Source organism: Carcharodon carcharias, chromosome 2 (assembly GCF_017639515.1).
Source record: "Carcharodon carcharias isolate sCarCar2 chromosome 2, sCarCar2.pri, whole genome shotgun sequence".
Lineage (NCBI taxonomy): Eukaryota > Metazoa > Chordata > Chondrichthyes > Lamniformes > Lamnidae > Carcharodon > Carcharodon carcharias.
The window spans coordinates 207,568,097-207,594,922 of NC_054468.1; the positions used below are offsets into that span (position 1 = coordinate 207,568,097).

Below are 26,826 nucleotides of genomic sequence, written 5' to 3' on the forward strand. Positions count from 1 at the left end.
TGACATCTCTGTCTTTGGCCTACTGCACTGTTTCAGTGAAGCTCAACAACTCAAACAGTACCTCATCTTTGATTATGCACCTTACAGCCTTCCAGGCTCAACACTGAGTTCTGCAATTTCACTCTGTAATCTCTGGCCCCCATTTTGTTTCCTTTTCTTTGCATGTTTTAGTTATCTCTTATTTTTGCTTTCAGACAGCAGCCCACCTAGGCACATCTTTTGTTTCTTTTCTTTCCCCAAGACCATTCTCTTTGACCCTAACTCTTCTGTCATTTAATCTCTTCTGTCATCCACATATCTTCCTTTTGCCCCCTTTTTCCATCCACCTTTTGCTCAAAACCTATTACATCTCTAACTTTTCCAGTTCTGATGAAAGGTCATTGACCTGAAATGTTGCCTGACCTGCTGAGTATTTCCAACATTTTTTGTTTTATTTCAGAAGAAAGACCCTTTGTTAAGCAGTATTTAGCATTATCTTAGGCCCTGCATGCCAATCAGAAAAAGTCTAAGCTGGTACTAGCTGAATATTGTTTTGTAATCAACAGGCCTAGAACATAGGGGATAGGTCATTGTCGCCTACTCTGCATTCAACAAAATCATGGGTGACCTGTGACATAACGCCATCTTTGCCCGATATCCTTTAATACCTTTGGATAACGGAAACCTATCAACCTTGGAATTAAAATTGACAATTGACCTCACAGCAACTGCTGTTTGTGGAAGAAAAGTTGCAACTTCTATCACCCTTTGGGCAGAATTTAATGCCCCCCCCAGTGGCAATTTTGGAAGTGGGGAGACATTTAATTGGGAGGGAGGGCGGTGATGCCACTGCCTACCCACTGCCCAATTAAGTCTGGGGTGGGAAGACTTATGGATGAACTTCCAGCCTAGACGCTAATTGAATTATTTAAGTGGGCATTTAAAGGCTTGATCCTGCCGCTGCTGGTATTCACCAGCCGACACTGGAGTCACCACATGGGGAGCCCGAAAATCAAACCCTATCAGGCTCTTCCCTGACCAAGGAAACTGGCATCAGGAAGGGGGAGCCCTGCTGAGAGCCACCCACTTGTCCTTTCTTCCAAACCTCTCCCTGCAAACTCCATTCTGCCCTCACTCACCTGTGGCCTGGGTCCCTCATTGATCCTAGGCCTCTGTTGAGTACATTACCAGCAGCAGTCACTGCTCTCAGGGTGACGGACAATGGAGAGCTCTCTTGGTGGGGGAAGGGGGTGGGAAATTGTGATTTCCGCTCCCGGGGTCTTGATGGGCACTTACTTCCGCTGGGTCTTTCCCAACGTCGACATGGGGCTCCTGCCAGTTCTCCAGCCAGTGGTTGGGACCTCCATTGCCAGCATTAAATTCAGCCCTTTATGTGTAAAAGTGATTCCTGACTCCACTCCATTCCGTTGGCCTTTTTTTGGTTATTTTCTGTAATTATCCATGACATTTTTATGATCTATGTACATGGAACCCTAAGCCTCTTTTGATCTCCACTGTTTCTATTTCTTCACAATTTAGATAGTACAGCATTCACCAAATTGATTCTTATATTTAATAGTTATGGTGTTACAGTTGAGATAACCCTTGAATTGTCTAGCACTGATGAGCTGATTGCTTTATATATTCAGTGGCTTGCCATTAAGTTTCCTGAATTTTGTCATAAACTTATAAATCAATTTTTGTAATTGTTTTTAATCTTTTGTCTTTCATGCAATGAGCTTTGGGAGAGCAAACTTCTGCAGTCCCGAGCTGTGGAAGGCTTTTTCAGGGAGAATAATCACCAGCAGATCATGTTGGAACTCCAGCAGCAGAAAACTCATCAAACTGTACACACATCATCAGGTTTGTTCAAATCACAACATAGATTTTTTAAAGTGTATTTATTATTTACTTCAGTAATGTGTCTTCTGCTGTGTCATCTGAAAAAGATTACGCAGGACTAGTGGATCTTCTGCTTTTTTGCATTAGTGAATAATTTTTCTAACCAGTCTCATGGTCCAGGAGTGAGATGGGTGAAAAAAAGAGTGGAGTGTTTGAGAAATTTTAAACATGGAATAACATCAATGCTTCAGAAACCTCCGCATCTTTTTAAAGAAAAACATGTAACTTATTGCAGTGACTTGATTATACAAATGAGAAATAAATACAAGGAAGTTAATAAAAACACAGGCGTAACGTATAACACATTTAAATTTGGACGGAAGAACTGCAAAAATGTAACACTTAAATCTATTTACAAAGAATATGACAAAATGGAGTGTATTGTCCATTTATAAAAAAAATCCCTTCAAAATATTTAAGGTTAAATTGAGAGAGGGGGAGGTGATTTGATCTTTTTTCGGTAAATGTTAATTTTTTGGGAGAAAAGTTGGGAAAAGAAGATGGAAATATGTTTCACTGGGTCTCTACCTTCTTTACATTGCTCTGAGATTTTTGGTGTTTCCAGCCCTAGTGGAATGGGATTTGTGCCTGTAATAATCTCCAGCCCCTTCCTTGTTTGGTTGCTCTGTGGGAAGCGTATTCAGCTTGTTGTCTCATTGGACTTGCTCAGTTTAACCTTGCCCTTGAAAGGAATGATGACTGGCTGGCAGCAAGTTCTTGGAACGTCAACATACAGCTTTGAACACTATTGGGAAGGCAGGTGTTTTTTACTTGTTTCAGAAAAGCACCTTTTTTATACCACTTATCCTCGTTTAAACTTCAGTAAACTTTTCTGACCCCAGACAGTAGTTTTCCACTCCCCAGCCATTGATTGATCTAGACTTGTGGAAGTGCTCTGTGATGTACGAATACACCTAAAGATATGACCTTGTAAAAGCCTAAGCTAAAATATTGTATTATTTTCAATATCTTTCAATTGTTTAGAATGTTTTGTTTTATAACAGATCAGTGTTCAGTATTAACTAATTCTGTAATGAAGCCAAATCTGCTATCTAGATTCATTGCTATTGTTTAATTTTAACATTGATTTATGTTGAAATAAATTTGATTTATTTATCGTAGCCTAAGCTACATAGTTTTTAAAAATAGTTGCTATTGGACTAAGAGAACACTTCCACATTTCCAATTAGGAAATTACAGTTACTAGACTATTATATTACACTACATTAGATATTGTGCTATTAAGACCACATTTAGACATGTAAGGAGTGAGAAGGCTCCATCACAAAGTGCTAGTTTATGCCCAGCCCTAAGTAATAACTGGCACCACTCAAACATCACAGCACACCCATCTAAACAATCCATCAGCTGATCACCTCAACCGGAGCCGTGCTTAACTACAGAATTTGGGGAGTGCGAGATGGTGGAAAGGCATAGATCAGGCAGACTTGCTTGTTAATTGTATATTAATTAATTGTACGCAGCTGGTGGGCATTAACTACTTGTGCTCCTATAAATGGGTACAGACTAAAATGGTAATTGGTGGGGTTAGAAGGTGCAGATGTCCTTCACCACCTGGCTTTCTGAAATATAACACTGGTCACGCTGGATCAGGGAGCCCTTTTCTCCAACATCATGGTGTAAAATTACCTCCTTGAAAAGAAACAAAATTATCAAATGATATGTGTGTGTATGTGGTGTCTGGGGTGGTGAAAGAGGCATGGCCTGGCAAAGGAGGTCAGGATTGGGAGAATTGGGCTACCCGAAGCCCCATCTGCAGCATTGAGAGTTTGTTGGGCAAATGGTGCTAACCATTTGGCACTTCCACTGTAATCAGTTATAAAGTTGCTGCTTCTGACACATTAAGCATGTTAGCTACTTCAGGTAATTCAGTAAGTATTTTTCCCCCACTCACCAGCATATTGATATTTAGATCCCTCCATGGATCATTCTGCATCTGTGGCTGTAATTGTTTTGTTTTTGGGTCACAGTTAGTTTCATTAAATTATATCATAAGGTTGTAGACTTCGCTTGTCAGCTAGTATAAGTAGCGGGGCATTTCTTCCAATGCTGGAAATGAAATGTTTGATCAGTCATGGGGGGAATGTGGTCAAACACAACCAGTGCATGCTATATTTGGAGAGAATCTCACCTTCCATTCACTGCTTGCTGTCATGTATGTTGCTCTAATGGTCATTTCAATCCCAAACTCAGACATTTTCTATTCCTGTTCTCTCCTGGTGTCTGTAAAAGATGATGTATTATCCAATACCTATAATAGCTAATCACATTGACACCAATATGCCTACTAGAAGTGGTGGGGACCGTATTGAAGATTGATTGCATCAGGTATGGATTAGACTTTAGATTTGCACATTTAATATAGTTATAAACTTAGAATTCAAAGAAATTCAGAACAAATTTCCAAACAAGACTGGTCAATTTTAACATGTATGTGATTTCAGAAAATCCATTTCACATATACATAGGGCAGATTTAGCATCAAATTACAGAACTGCTTCCAGTAAAGTGCTGTACAGTGTAAAAGTATTGTTATGACTGATTTAAAAGTAACTTTGTTAGATACTGAACATCAGCGGGCCTGTCTACATACTGCACAAGAACAATGTTACAGAAAGGAAAGATCAGAATAAGCCTGTTGCTAGCTGTAGATGGCAGTAGTCACACAATCGACCATTCAGATTCTATCATTTGGCCAAATGCAAACTCTTTCAGTTAAATTTGTATTTCTGAAAGTTGTTCAAATTATGAAAAGGGTTGAAAGCTGCTTTTCAACCCTTATTACACAACTTTTTCCCTTCTGCAATTTTCTAATTTTCTCCCTTGTTCTAATGGTGCTGATGTGCTGGAGTTCGGTTCCATGAGTGTGGCCAGCTTCTGTTAACAAGTTAAAACAAAAATACCTGGAAAAACTCAGCAGATCTGGCAGCATCTGCGGAGAGGAGCACAGTTAACGTTTTGAGTCCGAATGACCCTTCAACAGAACTAAGTAAAAATAGAAAAGAGGTGAAATATAAGCTGGTTTAAGGTGTGGTGGTGGTGGTGGTGGTGTGTGTGTGTGAGGTGGAGATAACCAAATGGTGTCATAGACGAAAGGACAAAGAGGTGTTGCAGGTTGTGATATTATCTGAGGAATGTGCTAATTAAGGGTAGAAAGCAGGACAAGCAAGGTACAGATAGCCCTTGTGGGGGTGGGGTAGGGTGAAGGAATCGAAAAAGGCTAAAAGGTAGAGATAAAACAATGGATGGAAATACATTTTAAAATAATGGAAATAGGTGGGAAAAGAAAAATCTATATAAATTATTGGAAGAAAAGGGATGGGGGTGGGGGGGGGAAATTGGAAAGGGGGTGGGGATGGAGGAGAGAGTTCATGATCTAAAATTGTTGAACTCAATATTCAGTCCGGAAGGCTGTAAAGTACCTAGTCGGAAGATGAGGTGCTGTTCCTCCAGTTGCGTTGAGCTTCACTGGAACAATGCAGCAAGCCAAGGACGGACATGTGGGCATGTGAGTAGGGTGGAGTGTTGAAATGGCAAGCGACAGGGAGGTCTGGGTCATGCTTGCGGACAGACCAAAGGTGTTCTGCAAAGCGGTCACCCAGTCTGCGTTTGGTCTCTCCAATGCAGAGGAAACCACATTGGGAGCAACGAATGCAATAGACTAAATTGAGGGAAGTGGAAGTGAAATGTTGCTTCACTTGAAAGGAGTGTTTGGGCCCTTGGATGGTGAGGAGAGGGGAAGTAAAGGGGCAGGTGTTGCACTTTCTGCGGTTGCATGGGAAGGTGCCGTGGGAGGGGGTTGAGGTGTAGGTGGCGGTGGAGGAGTGGACCAGGGTGTCCTGGAGGGAACGATCCCTGCGGAGGGGGGGCAATTCAACAATTTTAGATCATGAACTCTCTCCTCCATCCCCACCCCCTTTCCGATTTCCTCCCCCCTTTTTTTCCAATAATTTATATAGATTTTTCTTTTCCTACCTATTTCCATTATTTTTAAATGTATTTCCATCCATGGTTTTATCTCTACCTTTTAGCCTTTTTCAATTCCTTCACCCCACCCCACCCCCACAAGGGCTATCTGTACCTTGCTTGTCCTGCTTTCTACCCTTAATTAGCACATTCCTCAGATAATATCATTACCTTCAACACCTCTTTGTCCTTTTGTCTGTGACATCTTTTGGTTATCTCCACCTATCACCTTTTGTTAGTGTATTGTTGATTTGGATGGACTGTCTGATCCTGTCCTTTTCCCACTGGCACACAGTACAGATTAAATGAGGAGCACTGGGTAGTGATCAAGGGTGGAATTCTGGTTGTTTTTTTTCCCCTGCCCTTCCCCACCGCTGTACTCTAGGCTGCTGACTGGAATGAAACTTGAGACCTTCTCTGTGTGGCTCAGCTACATCCTGTGTGTTATTGGAGGAGACATGTAATTTCAGCACTTAGCACAGGCTCAGTCAAGTGTCAATGTCTTATTAATTACATTGTTAAGGTTTAATGGCAATTACATTGTTAAATAGGTGATGGATATGTGTACATCTATAGAAGGGGAGAGGTGGCTTGGCCTAAATAGCCAAGTGGTTATGGTACTGGGTTTGTAACCCCAAGATCAAGAGTTCAAATCTCACAATGGCAAACTATGAAACAATGTAACTTCATCTGAAACAGATGGAAACAGGTTTACTCAAAAGAGTATCAAGAGTTCAAATCTCACAATGGCAAATTATGAAACAATATAACTTCATCTGAAACAGATGGAACCGTGTTTGTACTCGAAAGAGTTACTGGGTTTGTAACCCCAAGATCAAGAGTTCAAATCTCACAATGGCAAACTATAGCTTGGCCTAAGTAGCCAAGTGGTTATGGTACTGGGTTTGTAACCCCAAGATCAAGAGTTCAAATCTCACAATGGGAAACAATGTAACTTCATCTGAAATGACAGATGGAAACATGTTAAAGAGCTTGGCCTAAATAGCCAAGTGGTTATGGTACTGGGCTTGTAACCCCAAGATCAAGAGTTCAAATCTCACAATGGCAAACTATGAAACAATGTAACTTCATCTGAAACAGATGGAAACATGTAAGCTTGGCCTAAATAGCCAAGTGGTTATGGTACTGGGCTTGTAACCCCAAGATCAAGAGTTCAAATCTCACCATGGCAAATTATGAAACAATGTAATTTCATCTGAATAGGAACAGATGGAAAATGTGCTTGTACTCGAACGAGTTACAAGGAGCAGGATTTTGCTTGGCCTAAATAGCCAAGTGGTTATGGTACTGGGTTTGTAACCCCAAGATCAAGAGTTCAAATCTCACAATGGCAAACTATGAAACAATGTAACTTCATCTGAATAGGAACAGATGGAAACATGTTTGTACTCGAAACAGTTACTTTCCCCGCAATATGAGCCGCCTCGGGGACAATTTAAAAGATTATCAAGAGTTCAAATCTCACAATGGCAAACTATGAAACAATGTAACTTCATCTGAAACAGATGGAAACGGGTTTGTACTCGAAAGAGTTACATTGTTAAATAGGTGATGGATATGTGTACATCTATAGTAGGGGAGAGGTGGCTTGGCTTAAATAGCCAAGTGGTTATGGTACTGGGTTTGTAACCCCAAGATCAAGAGTTCAAATCTCACAATGGCAAACTATGAAACAATGTAACTTCATCTGAAACAGATGGAAACGGGTTTGTACTCGAAAGAGTTACAGATTAGCAACTTCAGTTGCAAGTATACAAAAATCTTTACACTCTCGAGGCCTTCTGTGCTCGGTGGGCACCGCGGGGACTGGGGTGTTTTGTTGACCCCTTTAATCACATTTTGATTTAAAGTTTGTAAGGTTCCTTTAAACTTTGTCCTTGGTTTTACAGCTGACCTGAATTAGGGGCTGTGCCTGATTTATCCCAATTTTGTTGATTTGGTTTTCATTTAAAAGATTATCAAGAGTTCAAATCTCATAATGGCAAACTATGAAACAATGTAACTTCATCTGAAACAGATGGAAACGTGTTTGTACTCGAAAGAGTTACTGGGTTTGTAACCCCAAGATCAAGAGTTCAGATCTCACAATGGCAAACTATGAAACAATGCAACTTCATCTGAAACAGATGGAAACGGGTTTGTACTCGAAAGAGTTACATTGTTAAATAGGTGATGGATATGTGTACATCTATAGAAGGGGAGAGGTGGCTTGGCTTAAATAGCCAAGTGGTTATGGTACTGGTTTGTAACCCCAAGATCAAGAGTTCAAATCTCACAATGGCAAACTATGAAACAATGTAACTTCATCTGAAACTTGCATTTCTGAGAGCCATACAAAAGATTTAGAACAACATATTTCACGCTTATAACACAGGGTAATAACATGCACTTCCTGCAGTGGAACTAAATTAACTTTGAATGCTGTTTCTCAGAATCCATTGTGTGACTAATTTTAACATGAACACAACACAGTTAGTACCATATCTGTGATTGCTAATCTAACAAAGTTCCTACTGGAGCTTTGTGCAATGGATGACTACATGTCACTTTTTTTAAATAAACATGGACAAAAGAGCTGAGTTCCAGAGGTGAGGTGAGATGAAAGTGACTGCATTCAAGGCAGCATTTGACTGTGTGTGGCTTTCAAGAAGCCTTAGCAAAATTAAAGTCAATGGAAATCAGGGTGACTGGGGGAGTGCGAGGATGGCTGGGGAATTCTCCACTGGCTAGAGTCAATATAAGCACAAAGAAAGATGGTTTTGGTTATTGGAGGCCAATCATTTCAGCCTCAGGACACATTTGCAGTAGTTCCTCAGGGTAGTGTCTTAAGCCCAACCATCTTCAGCTGCTTCATCAATGGCCTTCCCTGCATCATATGGTCAGAACTGGGGATGTTCAATGATGATTGCACAGTTCAGTACCATTTGCAACTTCTCAAGCAGTCTATGCCAGCATGCAGCAAGAACCTGGACAACATTTAGGTTTGGGCTAATAAGTGGCAAATATCATTGGTGCCATACAATTGCCAGGCATTGACCATCTGAAACTGGAGAGAATTTTGCCATCTACCCCTGGGATGTTCATTGGTGTTACCATCACTGAATTCCCCCGCCCCCCCCCTTCATCATCCTGAAAGTTACTATTGATCAGAAACTGAACTGGACCGGCCATATAAATATTATGGCTACAAGAGTAGGTCAGAGGCTGGGAATTCTGTGGCAATACTCACCACCTAACTTCCCAAAACCTTTCCACCATCTGCAAGGCACAAATCTGGAGCATGATGGAATATTCGCCACTTGCCTGGATGAGTGTAGCTCTAACAACATTCAAGAAGCTCAACACCATCCAGGAATAAGCAGCTCACTTGATGCGTATCCCATCCACCACCTTAATTGAACATTCAGTCCTTCTGCCACCATCACATAGTGGCAGCAGTGAGTACCATCTACAAGATACACTGCAGCAATCCACCTGGGCTTCTTTGACAACACCTTCCAAACTCCTCACCTTCATGAGCTGGAAGAACAAGGGAAGCAGATGCTTGGGAATAGCACCACCTGCAAATTCCCCTCCAAATGACAGACCACCTTGACTTACGACTATATCTCTGTTCCTTCACTGTCACTGGATCAAAACCCTGGAACTCCTTCCTTAACAGCACTTGGAATATCTCCACCACATGGACCGTTGCAGTTCAAGAAGGTGGCTTACCTTCCTTCTCAGGGCAGTTAGGAATGGGCAATACTTGCTGACCTTGCTGGTGATACTCTCAGCCCCTAAGTGAATAAAAACAAAAATTGTCAAGTACAAGCTATTTTATCACAACATGATGCAAAAAATACTTTCTGGGGATTTGACAACTGGTTTGTGTTCCAGCCCAGTGGCCATTGAAATGTGTTATCAGATTTTGTTGCACCAACTCATGCCAACAACAATAGCTTATATTTATATAGTGTCTTTACACACAAAAACGGCCCAAGGCATTTTGTGAGAATATTATTAAGCAAAATTTGATGCTGAACCAGATAAGGAGCTATTGGAGCAAATGGCCAAAAGCTTGGTGAAAAGTATAAGATTAAAGCAGCATCTTCAAAGAAGAATGAGAGGTGGCGATTTACAGAGCTAGGTAGGGGTGTGGCCTTGGAGGGATTTGAAAACAAAGATGAGAATTCCAAAATTGAGGCATGGGAGCCAGTGTAGTCAAAGGAGATGGGTGAGTGGGACTTGGTGCAAGTAAGGACCCAGGCGGTGTAGTTTTGGCTGGTCTCAAATCTAGAGGATAAAGTATGGCCTGGCTTGGGTAAAACTTTTCTCCAAACAGGAATATCATCCTGCAGAATTAAAAGGAAGAATTGCCACTTAAGACAGTAAATCATTTTTGAACTTCTGAATTTCTGAACATTTTACAGGGAATTGGCATCAGTTCTGGAGAAGATGGGAACTATTCTGTAAGGATTGGCTTTGTCTGAACAGGGTGGGAGCTAACAAGTTGTAAAACCAATAAATATGGGATATGAAGAGTTATTTAAACTAAGAAGGGAGACGGGAAAAACAGATTTCAGGAAGAGCAAATGAAGGTGAAAATGGAAGAGATTTTCAGTGGTTAAGCAGTGCAGAACAAGAAGATACAGATGTAAAATTTAAAGTAAAAGATTTAGGGCAGTGCAATAGGGAGTTTCTCTACAGATAGTTTTGAGTCTAGAGAATGCGCTACTGAAGTTGAGACTATGGGTTGAATTTTACAGGGCCGTTTAGAATGTGTTTGGGGGAGGGGTGGTAACATGGTGGGGGCATAAAATCCAAATGGAGCATGTTGAACTAGAAGTCTGACATCTTTATGTCATTTCTGAATTTTATTGATGGCATCCGACGTGGAGTGTGGACTTTGCACATGGATGTGGTGGCAGAGCAATTAAGTATTTAAAGGCTAATTAACTGGAATTTTACTGCACATTTCTTATGGGGCTTTATGTCCATTACGGGGGCACACAAATGCCTCCTGCTTGCGATCATTCTCAAAGGACCTTGTTTGGTGGGGTGGGGGGGTGGGGGGTGGTGGGGGTGTGGGGGGTGGTGGGGGCGGGGGTGGTGGGGTGTGATGGGGGTGGGGGGGGTGGGGGCGGTAAGCAGTGACAGACAGATGATTCTCACCAAGATGCAGCAATGCCTCTGGCTGCATATGCTACTGCCTAATCCCTTTGCCACTGGTCGCTACCTCTACTAAGCGCACCCTCTTGTGTTGCCACATGCAAGCCCTAAACGGAGGAAGAGGTACGGTGAACTCATTTCAATAGAGCAAAGGAGCCCATTGACACACTAGTGCCACTAGATCCATGGCATCTCCATAGAGAATGGCATTAAGTGAAATTCATATTCAGAGAGCCGGTGCAGACACGATGGGCCAAATGGCCTCCATCTACACTGCAACAATTCTGTGATTCTGTGGTCATGTTCACTCGCATGATGGCTTTATTTGAATAAATAGTGAGGCATCTTGTTTTATTCTGGAGATGTGAAAATTTGTTTGAAAACAAGTATCTGTGTGGCACACCATTGGTCATTAAAGTCTGATCATACTAATAGTCTGACGCTTTAAACCTTTCTCACAGATCAGTCTTTTACAAAATGTTCTTGACCTACTATCAAATAATAATTGCACCCTGAAGCATGGAAATATTAAAAACTGTCAATTAATAACTGTCTCATAGCTAGTTATTATTTAGAATTACGTACAGGTATTATACCTAAATTACACTACTTGAATCTCTCAAAAGAGGATTGACCAAACCACTGAAGGTTCAATCCCTGTTCAGAGCAAACTTTATGTTCTTGCCATCTCATCTGAAAGCAGTGATTTGTCCTTCCTACTGGTGGCAGTCTAGTACTTTGATCAAGCAATGTAGCAAAACAGACCATCTATCACTACTTTGTCTGATGGTCTAAAGTATAACTACTTCCTTCAGGCTGAAAAGGAGATTTATGATTGATAATTGTACTGTCTAATCATAATCCTCTTTCCTATGCTTGTTCATGTTCCCTAAATTGTAAATAAGTATTATAGCTATCTTGGACTGTTAAGGCCCTGGTCTCTATGGTAGTATTCCATCTGCCCAGATGACTGAAAGTGTTGGACAAGTCTATCTTCCATAAAGCAGTTTAATGCCATTTAGGTAATTAACCGTGGATCACGTAACCTCTGCAAAGCAGAAGGAAAGTATATAGCTTTCACATTGCAAGGTCTGCTTATAAGAGTTGTTGTGGAGCATGTCAAAAAGGAATGATCTTTAAAAACATGCAAGTAATCAAAACAGAAGAACTGAATTCTTAAAACACCTTTGAATTTTTTTCCCTGTTGGTGATTTTGCTAATATTCGAATAAAGATGTAATTCGCGTGAATGTGACACAGAATCACAGAATTGTTGCATTGTAGAAGGAGGTTATTTGGCCTACCGTGTCTGCACTGGCTCTCTGAATAAGAATTTCACTTAGTGCCATTCTCCTGTCTTCTCCCCGTAACCCTGTGCATTGTACCTTTTCAAATAACAGTCTCTGTCCCTTTTTAATGCCTCGATTCAATCTGCCTCCACTGCACTCACTCAGGCAGTGCATTCTAGACCTTAACTACTTGCTGCGTGAAAATTTTTTTTCCCATATCATTTTTGCTTATTTTGCTAATTACTTTAAATCTTTGCCCCCTCATTATCGATCCTTTCTCGAGTGGGAACAGTTTCTCCCTATCTACTCTGTACAGACCCGTCATGATTTTGAATATCTCTATCAAATCTCCTCTCAGACTTCTCTTCTCCAAGGAACACAGTTTCCAATCTTTCTTCAAAACTGAAATTTCTCCCCAATGCCTTCACATCCTTGCTAAAGTCTGGCGCCCAGAACTGGACGCAATACTCCAGCTGAGGCCAAATTAGCGTCTTATACAAGTTCAACATAACTTCATTGGTTTTTTTTATTATTCTTTCATGGGATGTGGGCATTGTTGCCCATCCTGAATTGCCCTTGAACTGAGTGGCTTGCTAGGCCATTTCAGAGGGCTGTTAAGAGTCGATCACATTGCTGTTGGTCTGGAGTCACATGTAGGCCGACCAGGTAAGGACAGCAGATTTCCTTCCCTAAAGGGCATTAGTGAACCAGATGGGTTTTTACGACAATGGATGATGGCTTCGTGGTCAGCATTATTGAGAATAGCTTTTCAATTCCAGATTTATTATTGAATTTAAATTCCACCTGCTGCCAAGGTGTGATTTGAACCCATGTCCCCAGAGCCTCTGGAATACTAGTCCAGTGAAATTACTACTACACCACCATCTCTCTTGTACTCTATGTCCCTATTAATAAAACCTAGGATACTGTATGCTTTAACTGCTCTCGCAAACTGTCCTACCACCTTTAATGATTTATGCACATATACATATAGGTCCATCTGCCAGTTGTACCTTTTATTTTTATATTCTTTCCATGTTCTTCCCACCAAAATGTATCACCTCACATTTGTCCATAGTGAACCTCATCTGCCACCTGTCCGATCATTCCACCAACTTGCCTATGTCCTTTTGAAGGTCTGTATTATCCTCCTCGCAGCTTACAATGCTTCCAAGTTTTGTATAATCTCCAAGTTTTGTATAATCTGCAAATTTTGAAATTGTGCCTTGTACACAAAGGTCTATATCATTAATATATATCAGGAAAAGCAAGGGCTCCAACACTGACTGCTGAAGAAGTCCACTGCAAACCTTCCTGCAGCCCAAAAAACATCCATTAACCACTACTATCTTACCTGTCACTCAACAATTTCATATCCAAGTTGCTACAGTTCCTTTTATTCCATGAGCTATAACTTTGCTCACAAGTCTGTTGTGTGGCACTGTATCAAAAGCCTCTTGGATGTCCATGTACACCACATCAACAGAATTGCCCTCATCAACCCTCTCTTTTACCTCTTTAAAAACTCAAGTTAGTTAAACGTGATTTCCCCTTAAGAAATCCATGCTCACTTTCAATAATTAACCCTCATTTGTCCATGTGATTATTAATTTTGTCCTGAATTATTATTTCTAGAAGTTTCCCCACCACCGAAGTTAAACTGACTCTCATAGTCGCTGGGCTTATTGTTACACCCTTTTTTGAACAAGGATATAACGTTTTCGATTCTCCAGTCCTCTGACACCACCCCTAAGCCTGAGGAAGACTGAAAAATTATGGGCCAGTGCCCTCCCCTCGCATTCACTCAGTATCCTTGGATGCATCACATCTGGTCCCGGAGCTTTATCAACTTTAAGTACAGATAGCCTACCCGATACCTCCTCCTGATCAATTGTAAACCATTCTAGTGTCTGAATTATCTCCTCTTTCACCATGGCCTGGGTAGCATTTTCTTCCTGTCTGTATTTATACACTGCCTTATTTATGCACAAGAGCTACATGCTTTGGTGTGACCATGTTTGTGAAGTAGATTGTGCAATTAAGCCTTTAGATCCTCCAAAACAAGCATCCTTCCATTTCAAGATCCTAGATAATGGTCTAATAATATTAGCAGAACCTGTCCCTCAGTAATCCATTTCAGATCAATTTAATCTGCTGTGAATTCCTATTCTCTTTGCCATTGCTATTAACAAGTTATGGTTCAGTAATTTTGCTAGATTTATTTGACATGTACATTTTGAAACAGAGACAATTTTTTCCCATGATAGTCAAAATTTGCATTTCTGTTGCAGCTTCTATTGTGATTCCTGCAGGTAGAAGTGTTCAGAATTTTACATCTGCAGAACTGGTAAGTGTTATATTAATAAACAATAGAGATGAGGAAAAATTTTTTCTCTGAGGGTTGTGCGATTTGTAACTCTGCCTCAGAAGATGGGGTCATTGAATATTTTTAAGGTGGGCTGTTATCAGGGTAGAAACACAAATAGATTGAATGGCGGAGCAGACTTGAGGGGCTGTATGGCCTACTTCTGCTCCTATTTCATTTTTTGTATGTTGAATGCAATTCTATCTTTTATTAATTGAATTTAAATTCCACCAGCTGCCATGGTGAGATTTGAACCTGTGCCCCCAGGGTATTAGCCTGGGCCTCTGGATTACTAGTCTAATGACATTACGATTACACCACCAGCTCTCCATAGGTGGTAGAGGTTGTGTGGAATATGCTGCAGGAGAAGCTTGACTCCTGGCATTGACTGCAATGATTATTTGGTCCCCTTCCCTTTGCAAGATTTTGCTGGGGAGCCACCTCCTCCAAGGTGTCCCATGCAGCATTGGAGAACTTGGAATTAGTTCTTTCACGTGTTATGCAATAATTCACTCTTCTTCCTGCCCTGACTCTTAAAACTTCCTGCTCCAGCCAAAATGGACAATATGCAAGTATAAAGCCTATATTCAGGAAAGGAGGGAGATGGAAAGCAGGAAACAAAGGCCAGTTAGCTTAACACCTGTCTTTGGGAAAATGCTAGAATCCATTATTGAGGAGGTAGTAGCAGGATGTTTAGAAAATTATACTGCAATCAGGCAGGGTCAAGATAGTTTCGTGAAAGGGAAATTGTGTTTGACAAATTTATTAGACTTCTTTGTGGATGTAATAAGCAGGGTGGAAAAAGGAGATGTAGTATATTTGGATTTCCAGAAAGCACTCAGTAACGTGCAACATAAAAGGTTACTGCACAGGCAGAGCTCTTAGTGTTGCGGGTGATATATTAGCATGGATAGAGGATTGGCTAACTAACAGGAAACAGTGAGTGAGATAAATGGGTCACTTTCAGATTGGCAAATGCTAATGAGTGGAGTGCTTACGGAATCAGTGCTGGGGCCTCAGTTATGTACAATCTATATTAATGACTTGGATGAAGGGACCAACTGTATTACAGCCAAATCTGCTGCTGATACAAAGATAAGCAGGAAAGCAAGTTGTGAGGATGTTATGAAGAGTCTGCAAAGGGATATAGATAGGTTAAGTGGGTGGGCAAAAAATTGACGGATGGAGTATAATGTGGGAAAATGTGAGGTTGTCCACATTGATAGGAAGAATAGAAAAGCAGAATATCATTTAAATGGAGCCAGACTACAGATTGCTGTGGTATATAGGGATCTAAGCATCCTTGTACATGAATCACAAAAAGTTAACACGTAGGTACAACAAGTAATTAGGAAGACAAATGGAATGTTGGCCTTCATTGCAAGGGGGATGGAATAAAAAAGTAGGGAAGTCTTGTTCCAACTGTTCAGCGCATTGATGGGACCACACCTAGAGTACTATGTACAGTTTTGGTCTCCTTACTTAAGAAGAGGTATACTTGCATTGGAAGCAGTTCAGAGAAGGTTCACCAGATTGATTCCTGAGATGAAGGGATTATTTTATGAGGAAAAATTGAACAGTTTGGGCCTATACTCATTGGAGTTTAGAAGAATGAGAGGTGATCTTATTGAAACATAAGATCCTGAGGGGGTTTGATGGGATAGATGCTGAGAGAATATTTCCCTTCTTGAGAGAATCTAGAACTGGGTGGAAGAGTATAAAAGTAAGGGGTCTCCACTGAAGGCGGAGGTGAGAAGGATTTTTTTCTCTGAGGATTATTAGTCTTTGGAATTCTCTTCCCCAGAGAGCATTGGAAGCAGGGTCATGGAATATGTTCAAGACTGAACTAGACAGATTTTTTATTTACAAGGGAGTTGAGGGTTATGGGGGGCAGGCAGCAAAGTGGAGTTAAGGCAGCAATCAGATCAGCTATGATCTTATTGAATGGTGGAGCAGGGTTGATGAACCAAATGGCCTACTTCTGTTCAAATTTCTTTTGGTCTTATGATCTCCTTTAAGAGGTGCAGGCTGGCTTTAAATATTGCAGGTTATCTTTAAGTGGTACTAACCTAGCACAAACTTGGGGCCCTCTGCTGAAAAATGCAACCATTTAATAGCGTGTTTGACGGTGGCTATTTGCACCAATTATGCAAACTAGACAGCACAAAATTGATGTGCTGCATCAGAAGTAAGCAACAGGTGCGGGTTAATTGCGAATTACAATCCCAACTCTTATTTTTAGGGCTATTGAATGTTGTCCCCTTGATTTTTAAATTAGATTGTCTTTTCTTCCTGCTTTCCACTGAGTCTGATGTTGCTGTTCTGCCACCGGTTGTAGTGTGTTGGAATAGTGCAATAATTTTCCCTTTGTTGCCTTTGTGGGAAATATATGCCCCGTTTACACTGCAGCAGAAGTCTCATTTATTCAATCCCTCTCAACACTTTTGCATACCATGCTTGAGAACTAATTGAACAGGAAAGGGATTTTCCTGTTCAAAATAGTCTTCACCTGTCTGGGAGCATTGCATGTTCTCCTACACTTCCAATTAAAATAACAAATTTCAAATCTGTATGTTTCCAGTTAATTATTCTTTTGAAGAAGAAATATTCCAAGTGCAAAGCACTCTCCCACTTGTAAATAAATCACTTCAATAAAAATATATAGATTATATATTTAACCTTCCACAGGATGAGGTGGCCTTCTGGTATATTTCCTTCCAATGGTGATAGCATTCGATCTTTCTTTCCCAGTGACCACCTCCAGAACTCTCTCAGATCTGGAGTTGCAGCATTGACATAGTTTATGTGTATGGATCTTGTGTCCTGAGTGCCTACAGTAACATGAAAATTGGTGCTTCAGGCGGCCTGAAGGTTGGTCAGAGAGTAGTGAGTTAACAAACATTACTGTTTTTAACTGCTAGATTTTCCTTGTTGTAAATAACTATATTGTGTTATTTTCATAGAACGCTTCAGGAACTACAGCTACTCTTACATTACCTTCTGGGATTGGTCTTCCAATCCAGGTTCCTGCTGGAGTTACCTTACAGACTGCTTCAGGCAAGTATTTTTTATTCCTCATTGCTCCAGTAAAATTATGATGTAATTTTTTCCCCCAGTGTTAAACAATGGATTGCCTTTCTTGTTTTGTGAATCAGAATTGCTCCTTTTTTTCTTTCCAATCTCCCCCAGCTGCACATCATTAGTGACTAGAGTGGTTGAAAGGAAATGTAGGGGCTATTTATCTGTCTATACAAGCTCATGAATCAAACTCATTCAATGCATATATAGTTGTTGCTGGTACAAAATGTAGGTCCAAAACAATATAAGCATTCAAGCAACACTTTAAAATATGCAGTTTTTAAAAAAACAAATGTAACCAGATCTCTGGGGTTGTAAATTATTTGATCTTTAGTTTTGTGAAGATAGGAAAACAAAGAAGGGCAATTTAATTTTAGCTGCAGCATCATGGAGAGTAACTGCAGTAAATATACCTCAAAGGTACAAAATTGTACCTAGTTTAAGGCTAAATGAGAGGAAAGTCTGGATTCAGGGAAACTGCTAATTACTGCACTATTTGCTTGCAGGCTACTTGCTAAATGTGTAGACGTACTGATTGACAGTAAATTTTGGAATGGGTTCTATTTAAACTTAAATAGATGTAATTGGAAAGATTGACCTTCCTTATAACAACGCTCAAATTTAAAATCATGTTTAAAGGAAATGCTTTTCCCAATTTAGCAACTGAACAGCATTTTAAGTTTTATCTGTAAGTAGAATCGCTTCAGCTGTCTGCATATTCACTATAGCAGAGGTTCCCAAAACTGATAGACATGACAAAGATATCGGGGCAGTGTGAGGAAAACGGATGACTGAGAATGAGAGTCACTAGGGCAAGAAGTGCATCAAAAAGTCTGATCTCTTTAAGCGCATTTAAGGTCAAAGAAACCATGTAGAATAATTAACTCAAAAGAGGGCAATCTCAGAATTTAATGTGCAATGTGTGAATTCCTGCAGGTTTTTAAAAGTGAAAGTTGGACCAATCAGAGCTGTTTCTGGTGCAGAATAATCAATTACGTTGCAGCTGATTTGCTATTGCCTGTTTCATGCTATTGGCAAAGACTAATTTCACCTCACTGTTTCTTAAAAAGAGGGAGGCAGATAGGATTTGAATCTCTGAAAGAGGACTCAGGAACAATGTTTGGGAACCTCTGGACTAGTTTTTGCTATTTGGTTGTAATTTTTATACTGATGCATTCGGCAGAACACGGTTTTCACCTTTCTGAATCTTAATTTTGAATGAAATGAAAACCCATATTTATCTTTGCTGTTGCTCCTTTCTTATTTGACCAATTTCATTAGCACTGCATAGTGCCTTTATTCACCTGGTTATGAATATTATTCTTGATTCCTACTATTGAAAGCTCTCTCAAGCTAGCCTAGGGTTTCGGGAAGGCACTGATAAGTAGATAAACTTGCCTTGGATAAAATTCTCAGATAAGTTCTACTATTTTGCATACATTTGAGAGAACAGTATTGCTTTTGCTGTTAGAATCATATAACTTATATTTAGCCTGTTGTGCTGTTGATGGTACTGCATTTTCTAACCCTATTTTGCCCTCAAATTTTGTAGTTGATTCTCTTCAATCTTTGTCTTTTCTAGGCCATATGTATAAGGTCAATGTACCAGTAATGGTAACCCAAAGTGCTGCAGGCCAGAAATATTTCCAGCAGCCTGTTCGTCATTTCATTCACCAAGTAAATACAGTTACAGGGCAGACAGCTCTTATCCAACAAAACACAGTTTCTGGTCAGGCGCATGCCATTCAGCAGTCTTCACAAGACCAAGCACCCACACTTCAACAATCTAATTCGGGTCACGTTTCCACACATCAGCAGTTGCTAACAAACCAATCTTTCGATGTAGCTAGTCAGTCTGTTCTGCAGCAGCCTGGTATGTCAAGACATGTATACATTCAACAACAGGGTACAATGAAACAGGTAGTTTTACAACACTCTGGGATGGGGGTACAGACAGGGCCATCTATTGTTATTCAGAGACAGTCCATAGCAAATACAGGAATGCTAACACAGCAACCTGTAGCATCCACAGAGCCAACTCAACTAGAGCAGCCTGTGGAAGAACAAGCAGCAACAGGACAGACTCAACATCTGTTAATTCAAGATTCAGACCGAGTTCCTCTAGCACATACGCTCATTGTACAAAAACAAGCATCTGAACAAAACGAAGGAACAAACATACCACACTGCATTTCTGAGCAGTGTGTAGTTCAACAGTTTGCACCCCAGGTAAGAGCGCTTAGGAAAATGAATACTGAAAGACACAAATTAATGTACAGACTTGAAAATTTAACATCAAATTGTCAGAAGCAGCATTTTTTGTTCTGTTGTGTATCATACTGTGTTTCTACCTGCTTGAATATATAAACCGAGTGGAGTATCGGACACAGCAAAAAAAAGGTAACTAATTATTTCACATTAATCCTGGGCATCAGAAGTTGGAAGCTTACCTTGTGGTTCAAATACAACAACAAGATTGCAAACAGCCTGGCTCAGCTTTAAGTAGAAAGAGTTAAGTGTGCAAGGCAAAAGGTGGTGGTGATGGAACAAGTAAAGAAACAAAAGGTGCGTCTAGAGGAGCTTTAAATGGCAACAACAGAATCATAACCAGCACCTACTGTCTGAAAATTGGGAGTAGTGGTTATGATCTAAAGTTGTTGAACTGAGCGTTGAGTGCAGAATGTAGTTCCTCAAGTTCCCAGCCATATATGTATGCTGTCTCCTACTTCCACTTCTGTGACTCCAGTCCAGGCTCAGCTCAAGGTCACTGAAACCCTATCTTTGTCTTTGTTGCCTCTAGACTTAACAATTACAATGCACTTCTAGCTGGCATCCCACATTCTACTGTCCATAAGCTTGAGGTCATCTAATTCTCTGCTGCTAGTATCCTAACTTACTGTACCTAGTCCAAATCACCCATCTCCTCTTTGCTCACTTATCTACATTGGCTCCTGGTTGAGCAGCTGAGATTTAAGTTACTCCTTAAAACATAATCCTTTGATCAAGCATTTGGTCATCTTCCCTCATATCTCCTTAAGTGGCTTGATGCCAAGTTTTGTTTGATAATGCACTTGTTGAGCTTCATTGGAACATTGTAGGAAGCTGAGGTCAGAATGGGAGTGTGACTGAGAATTGAAATAGTAAGCGATTTGAAGCTCAGGGTCGCACTTGCAGACTGAATGGATATATTCAGCAAAACGATCACCCAATCTGCGTTTTGTCCCGAGTGTAGAGGGGACAGCCGTGTGGGAAGCAATTACAGTATACCAAAGTGAAAGAAGTACAAGTAGATTCCTTTTTATCCTGAAAGGAATGTTTGGAGCCCTGGACAGTAGGAAGGGAGGAGGTGAAAGGGCAGAGATTGCATCCCTTGTGCTTGCATGGGAATGTAAAGTGGGAAGGGGACCGGGTTTTGGGGGGGTGATTGAAGAGTAGATCCAGGAGCAGAATTTTACAGGCCCCCGCCAGCGGGTTTGTAGGTGGCAGCCTGTAAAATTCACTGGGTGGAATTCCTGCTGCCTACCTGCCTGCCCCCCCTGATCTCACCCCAATTGAGGCCATTGTGACCAACTATTGGCCAATTAAGGACTGCTTCCCACCTGACCGCAGTTTTGAGGCTGGAGGGAAGAGGTCAGGGACAGAGAGACACCCGGCAGGTTTGGGGCCTCAGTTGGGATAGGTCAATTGGCCAGGAGGTTGGCGGGGGCACAACTATCACAGGCCTCCTTTCCTGGGTGCAGCCTCCCCACCCCTCCATACTTTCCAACACAAATTCCACCCACTTCTTCCCTCCAAGATCTCCTCTCATGACCCCAGCACGAGTCCCCCATGCTTACCTTTGTCCTGGGCTCCCAGCACTTAGACATGTGGGGCTCGGTGTGGTCCTGGTAATGGCCACCACTCCCACTAATGTTACTAGGCCTAGAGAGCTGCTGACCACTCAGATTGGCCGACATCTCTCTGAGGGGCCTTCCTCCCAAGTGAGGGGCAGAAGTCCTGCCTCCAGCGAATTAACGTTCTACTAGGTGTTAAATGGCTGCAAGGCAACCACCATTGGTGGGCATGTGTTCCCCACTGACCTTTTTAGTGGTGGGATCCTGCCCAAGGAGAGTGTGGTCCCTTTGGAATGCTGAAAGGTGGAGGGTAGTTGATGATGTGCTTGACATTAGCACCAAGCTGGAGGTGGTGGAAATAATGGAGCTTGATCTGTTGAAAATGGAGGCTGGTAGGGTGGAAGGTGAGGACAAGAGGTTTCTGTTTGTGTTTCTGGAAGAGAGCAGGGGTGAGAGCAGAATTGTGGGAAATGAGACACAGTCAATTGCCCTGACAACCATGGTGAAGGACAAACATCATTTGAGGAAAAAGGAAGTCATATCAGAAGCAGTGGTGTGGAAGCTGTCATCATTAGAACAGATGTGAAAGAGATTGAGTAACTAGGAGAATGGAATAGTGTCTTTACAGGAAGTGGGGTGGGAGGAAGCGTAATCAAGATAGCCGTGGGTCAGCTTATATATTGGTGGGGGATAGACCATCCCCAAAAAAGGAACTGGGAAAGGAAGGGAATAGACATGAGTTGTCAAGATGAGTGTGGGGTGGAATTTTGAAGCCAAGTTGATGGAATTTTCCAGATTGTGGCCAGAGCAGGAAGTGGCACTGATACAGCCATCAATGTACTGGAACGAGAGATGAGGATAGGGACCTGAGCATGACTGGACCAAAGGATGTTCCAACTGTCCGATGAAAAGGCAGACGTTGCCAGAACCTGTACAGATTCATATAGTTGCACTTTTTATTTGGACGAAGTGGTAAGAGTCAAAAGTTATTCAATGTAAGAACAAGTTTGGCCAGCCGGAGGAAGTTGCTGGTGGTTGGGGTCTGATTGAGCCTATGTTCAAGAAAGAAGCAACCACTGGTGCGGGATGGAGGTGTAGTGGGACTGAATATCCACTTCAAAAAGGAGATGGTTAGGGCCAGGAAATTGTTAAAATGGAAGAGGATATTGGGAAAGTTCCAGATGTAAGTCAGAAGAAACTGGTCAAGAGAGAAAAAGTAGTTGAGGTAGGAGGAAAAAAGTTCTGTGGGACTAAAATAAATGGGACTACCTGGGAGGTCCTGTATGTGGATCTTGGGAAGGAGTTAGATGCAGGCTGTAGGGCTTTAAGTTTTAAGTCTGTTTGGGTTGTGTGGGAAGGGGAGGGGTGGAAGATCTCCAGAGGATATGGGTTCACGACCGTTTGGGAAATATTGGCTTGGTGATCAGTGATGGGCTTGGGGTCCAGGGACAGATGAGAGGAGGTGTCAGAGAGTTGACATTCAGCCTTCACAGGATGAAGGTCTGTTTGCCAAACAAGAAGGTTTAATGAGTAGATGAATTGCAGTAGTCGTCAAAGTTTCTGTACATTCCTGAGTTCCTATTTGTTTTGATTCTTCTGGAGAGTTTTCTCCTAGGATTTTGTGCTTGGTCTCTCAAATTCCCATAAAATGTAGCTTCTGAAATTACCAAAAATCCATGGAGATGTTTTTTCTTCTTCCCCCCCAAAAATACATTATTGAATATGTCAACTTAATTTAGTAATTTCTGCAGTCAGGTCTTTGTTTTCAAACCCGCACAAGAATATATTCAGGCTATCTTAAACCAGATTAGAGATCTTGAGGTTACTGTAGCATTTTATTGCTTTACAGTTTGGCTGTTATTTGTTTTGGTGAATTAAATATTGATTTTATTACTTAGGTAAATGAGGCATTGTTGATGGTTGCCGCAGCTTCAGAGGAACAACAAATCAAGGCTGAGGCATCATCCATCCCACAGCTGGATGGAACTAATGACACTTCTTCTGATGAAGAAATTGGTAACATGCGGGAAGTGGAAGAAAATGATATACTTGGAATTATTGATGCTGAAGACCTTAAAGCCCTTGAGGGTTATGATGATGATGATAGCTCTAGCGCTGACACTTCCAGTGATGGCTCTGATGAAGAACCTAAAGAAGAAATTATAGAAGAAGTAAATATGTAAAATATTCTGATCCTCTTTTTGGTTCCTATTAAGATGTCAACTGCATATAATTCTAATATGCAGTGCTAATACAAGTAAACATCTGGCTGTATCTAGATTTATGTACATGCTACAAATTCAGGTCTGCCATAGATAAATTCTATGGTACAGTGCTTATTCCCATAAGTAGTCTGAGTGCCTTGCATTTGTTGGAGTTGACTCAGTGTCCTATATCTCCTTGTATTGGCTATAACATAGAGTATCTAATCACTGATAAAACCTTTGGTGAGATAGACAGTTTTATTTGGCAATGGGTAAACATACAGAAAAGTTACAATTTGATTTAAAAAAAAATTAATAAGGACATCTTACCTTCTTGTAATGATCCAAATAGCCCATCACACCAGTGAGATCTCTTGATTGTTTTAAATAAAATTAACTTCTAACTCCTCCACCTCAGCAAAAGCTCTCAGCTCTCCCTTTGACAACTCTGACTGCCTTTGCAGTCTTTCTGTTTTCGAAGCCTCTTGTTCTCACTCTTTTATTTCCCTCCCTTCCCCTCCCCACACCACATTAACAGACAGAGAAGGATTAGTTGAATACTATTTTCCCATGGCATGTGCCAGGGCTGACAACATGATTGTTGGTATGCTGATGGTTTGTCTAATCAGGGTGTGCTAGCTGCTGTTGACATTGCCATCCTTTCTTTCATGCAGTACCACTGAAATAATTACCCACAGGGATTGGGGTGATTCTGAGGAGGTATCCGATAATATGGCTAATGGGGCATTCATGTGATTTTGGTACCATTGAGTCAATTGCTCCAACTTCCTTTGGGAATAGAAATTCTACATGAACTAATCAGCTGACAATGTGACATTTATCACTTCTGGCCACAGATGAAGGTTCTTGTGGATGGGCATAATACAACCTGACCTGCCTTGCATCTCTGAAGATCTTTCTCTTGAATATCCCTCAGAAGTCAATTACAATTGATGGTAGTGATGATGCTGGGGGAAAAATTAAAATATTTTCCAGAAAGGCTTGATGTATTGATGTCAACAGGTTTAAAAAAAAACATAATTCAAAGAGGGAGAAATTATTTAGGAATGATGATAACATTTCCCTTAACATTATTGTGTACTTTCATTACTCTTTTTAATATATTTATTTTAGCCTAGGAACACTGGACCCCCATTTAATGGGTGTCATTTACGTGGAAATTATTGTGAAAAGACATTCTATGTGCCAGAATGTCAGGGGAAATGACCTGCAGGACCTCCCTACGCTCAAAGTAATCATTAAAACCTATTTGAGGTAGGCACAAGTTGCATCAGCTCTCAGGCAATTCCACATGATGTAGTGAAAGACACAGTTAACGTTTCAAGTCTGTATGATTTCTTCAGAGCTCAGAAGAAGAGTCATACGGACTCAAAACGTTAACTCTGTCTTTCCCTCCACAGATGCTGTCAGACCTGCTGAGTTTTTTCAGCATTTTTTGTTTTTGTTTCAGATTTCCAGCATCCGCAGTATTTTGCCTTTATCCACATGATGTAGACTGGGGATTTGGCAAAAGAGAGAAACCCACTTTCTCTATGTCTGATTTTATACTGGAAAATCCAGACCAAAATCTCTGAGTGGGACATGAGTCTTCCATACTCATTTCTCAGGTTGCTTGGTTGTCTGTTGTACCTTTTGAAAATTACACTTTTCAACTTAGATATGTTGCTGGGTTCAGTAACTACCGCCTAATGTGCCACAAAGACTATTTTAAAAAAAGAGAAAATAATTCCAAGCTATTTGAAACCTTTCATATACTTTCATATGGATTCCATTTGCACTCTTCTGCTGCAAAATTTAAGATTATCATGACTGTTTTGCATGATTCAGTAGTAAAGGTGGCTGAGGACAAAATTAAAGCTGTGGAAATTTCATCACCCGTTCTCTTGAAAACATCTAGTTCTTGTCACCATTCTTTCACTTTCTGATATAAACAAGTTTCAGAATGAAAATAGCTTTTGTATACAAAACAATGAACACAAAACAAAAAGCCAATATGTCTTTTTGTTGATCAGTATTTTAGTAGAAGATCTCTCTCTTCCTTGCACCCATTTTATGTTGTCACGGACAGAATTTGTATTGCCTTTCACTGTCTGTGATCAATAAGTTTGTTTAAGAGGGATCTGTTTTCTTACCCTCAGAGTGATTGTCCCAATTAAATAATTCCAGCAGCAAGATTTTTGAAAGTTTAAAAATAAAGCTATTTATTATCTCACACTTACACCGGATGTTTAAAACACGATGCCTCACTCACTTATGGTTCCAACTTATATGGTTACAACTTATAATTATCTCAGTCTCTTTCGTGGTAGGCCTGTAGTTTCTTAGATGGGTTGATGCTTTAGTTGAAGTGGAGGTCTTGTAGAGCAGAGGATTCTCAGTAAGCTGTAAGGTTTCTTGTAGTCAAATTTCTAGGAGGTTGGTTCTCAGGTAAACTCAAAGTTGAAATAGATTGGGGGAACTCATTCTCCCACTTTCAAGGTATTGCTTGTTTATTACCTTGGCTGCTTAGATGACTTGCAGCTAGTTTAATGGCCTTCTAATGGAACTTGTCTGCAAGCAGCTTCTTGCTGAATTTTAAAAGCAAATAGAAAGCATGGCTGTCTCATCACGTGATCTTTTACAAGTCCAAAGTCCTTTTCCAAATAAGGTGGTTGGTTAGATCTATTTTACATCCTGAGAGTTTGAGACAGCCAGCATCTGTGTATTTGAAAGACCCATTCAATTGATAATACCCTTCTGAATCAGTTTCTGGAAAGAGCATTGATTAAATATCGGTCTGAAAGGTTCCTTTTGTTCCCTCTTGACTGGAATTCAATCCACAAGAGCAATCAGGTGATCCTGGGATTGCCATCATTTTGTAGGCTTTTGTGATCAGTTTTTAAAATATGAAACTTAGTATGAAGTTCAGAATATACTGCGACATGACACCATGCCAATTTTATCCTGTCATGACAGAACTGACTCTTGGAGCGCAGTTCCATGGATGCTCACCTAAGT

The 26,826-nt window shown here is 40.8% G+C and overlaps 1 protein-coding gene across 1 annotated transcript in view; it reads left to right on the forward strand.

Annotated features, from left to right (window-relative positions):
- The window catches only part of LOC121290193 (stonin-1), a 117,865-nt gene that overhangs the window by 65,878 nt on the left and 25,161 nt on the right, over positions 1–26,826 (forward strand). The window contains exons 6-10 of the mRNA XM_041210457.1: positions 1,719–1,842; positions 14,620–14,675; positions 17,657–17,750; positions 19,354–20,000; positions 23,503–23,775. Of these exons, the coding sequence (XP_041066391.1) occupies positions 1,719–1,842; positions 14,620–14,675; positions 17,657–17,750; positions 19,354–20,000; positions 23,503–23,775 (1,194 nt within the window). The remainder of the gene's footprint in view (positions 1–1,718; positions 1,843–14,619; positions 14,676–17,656; positions 17,751–19,353; positions 20,001–23,502; positions 23,776–26,826) is intronic.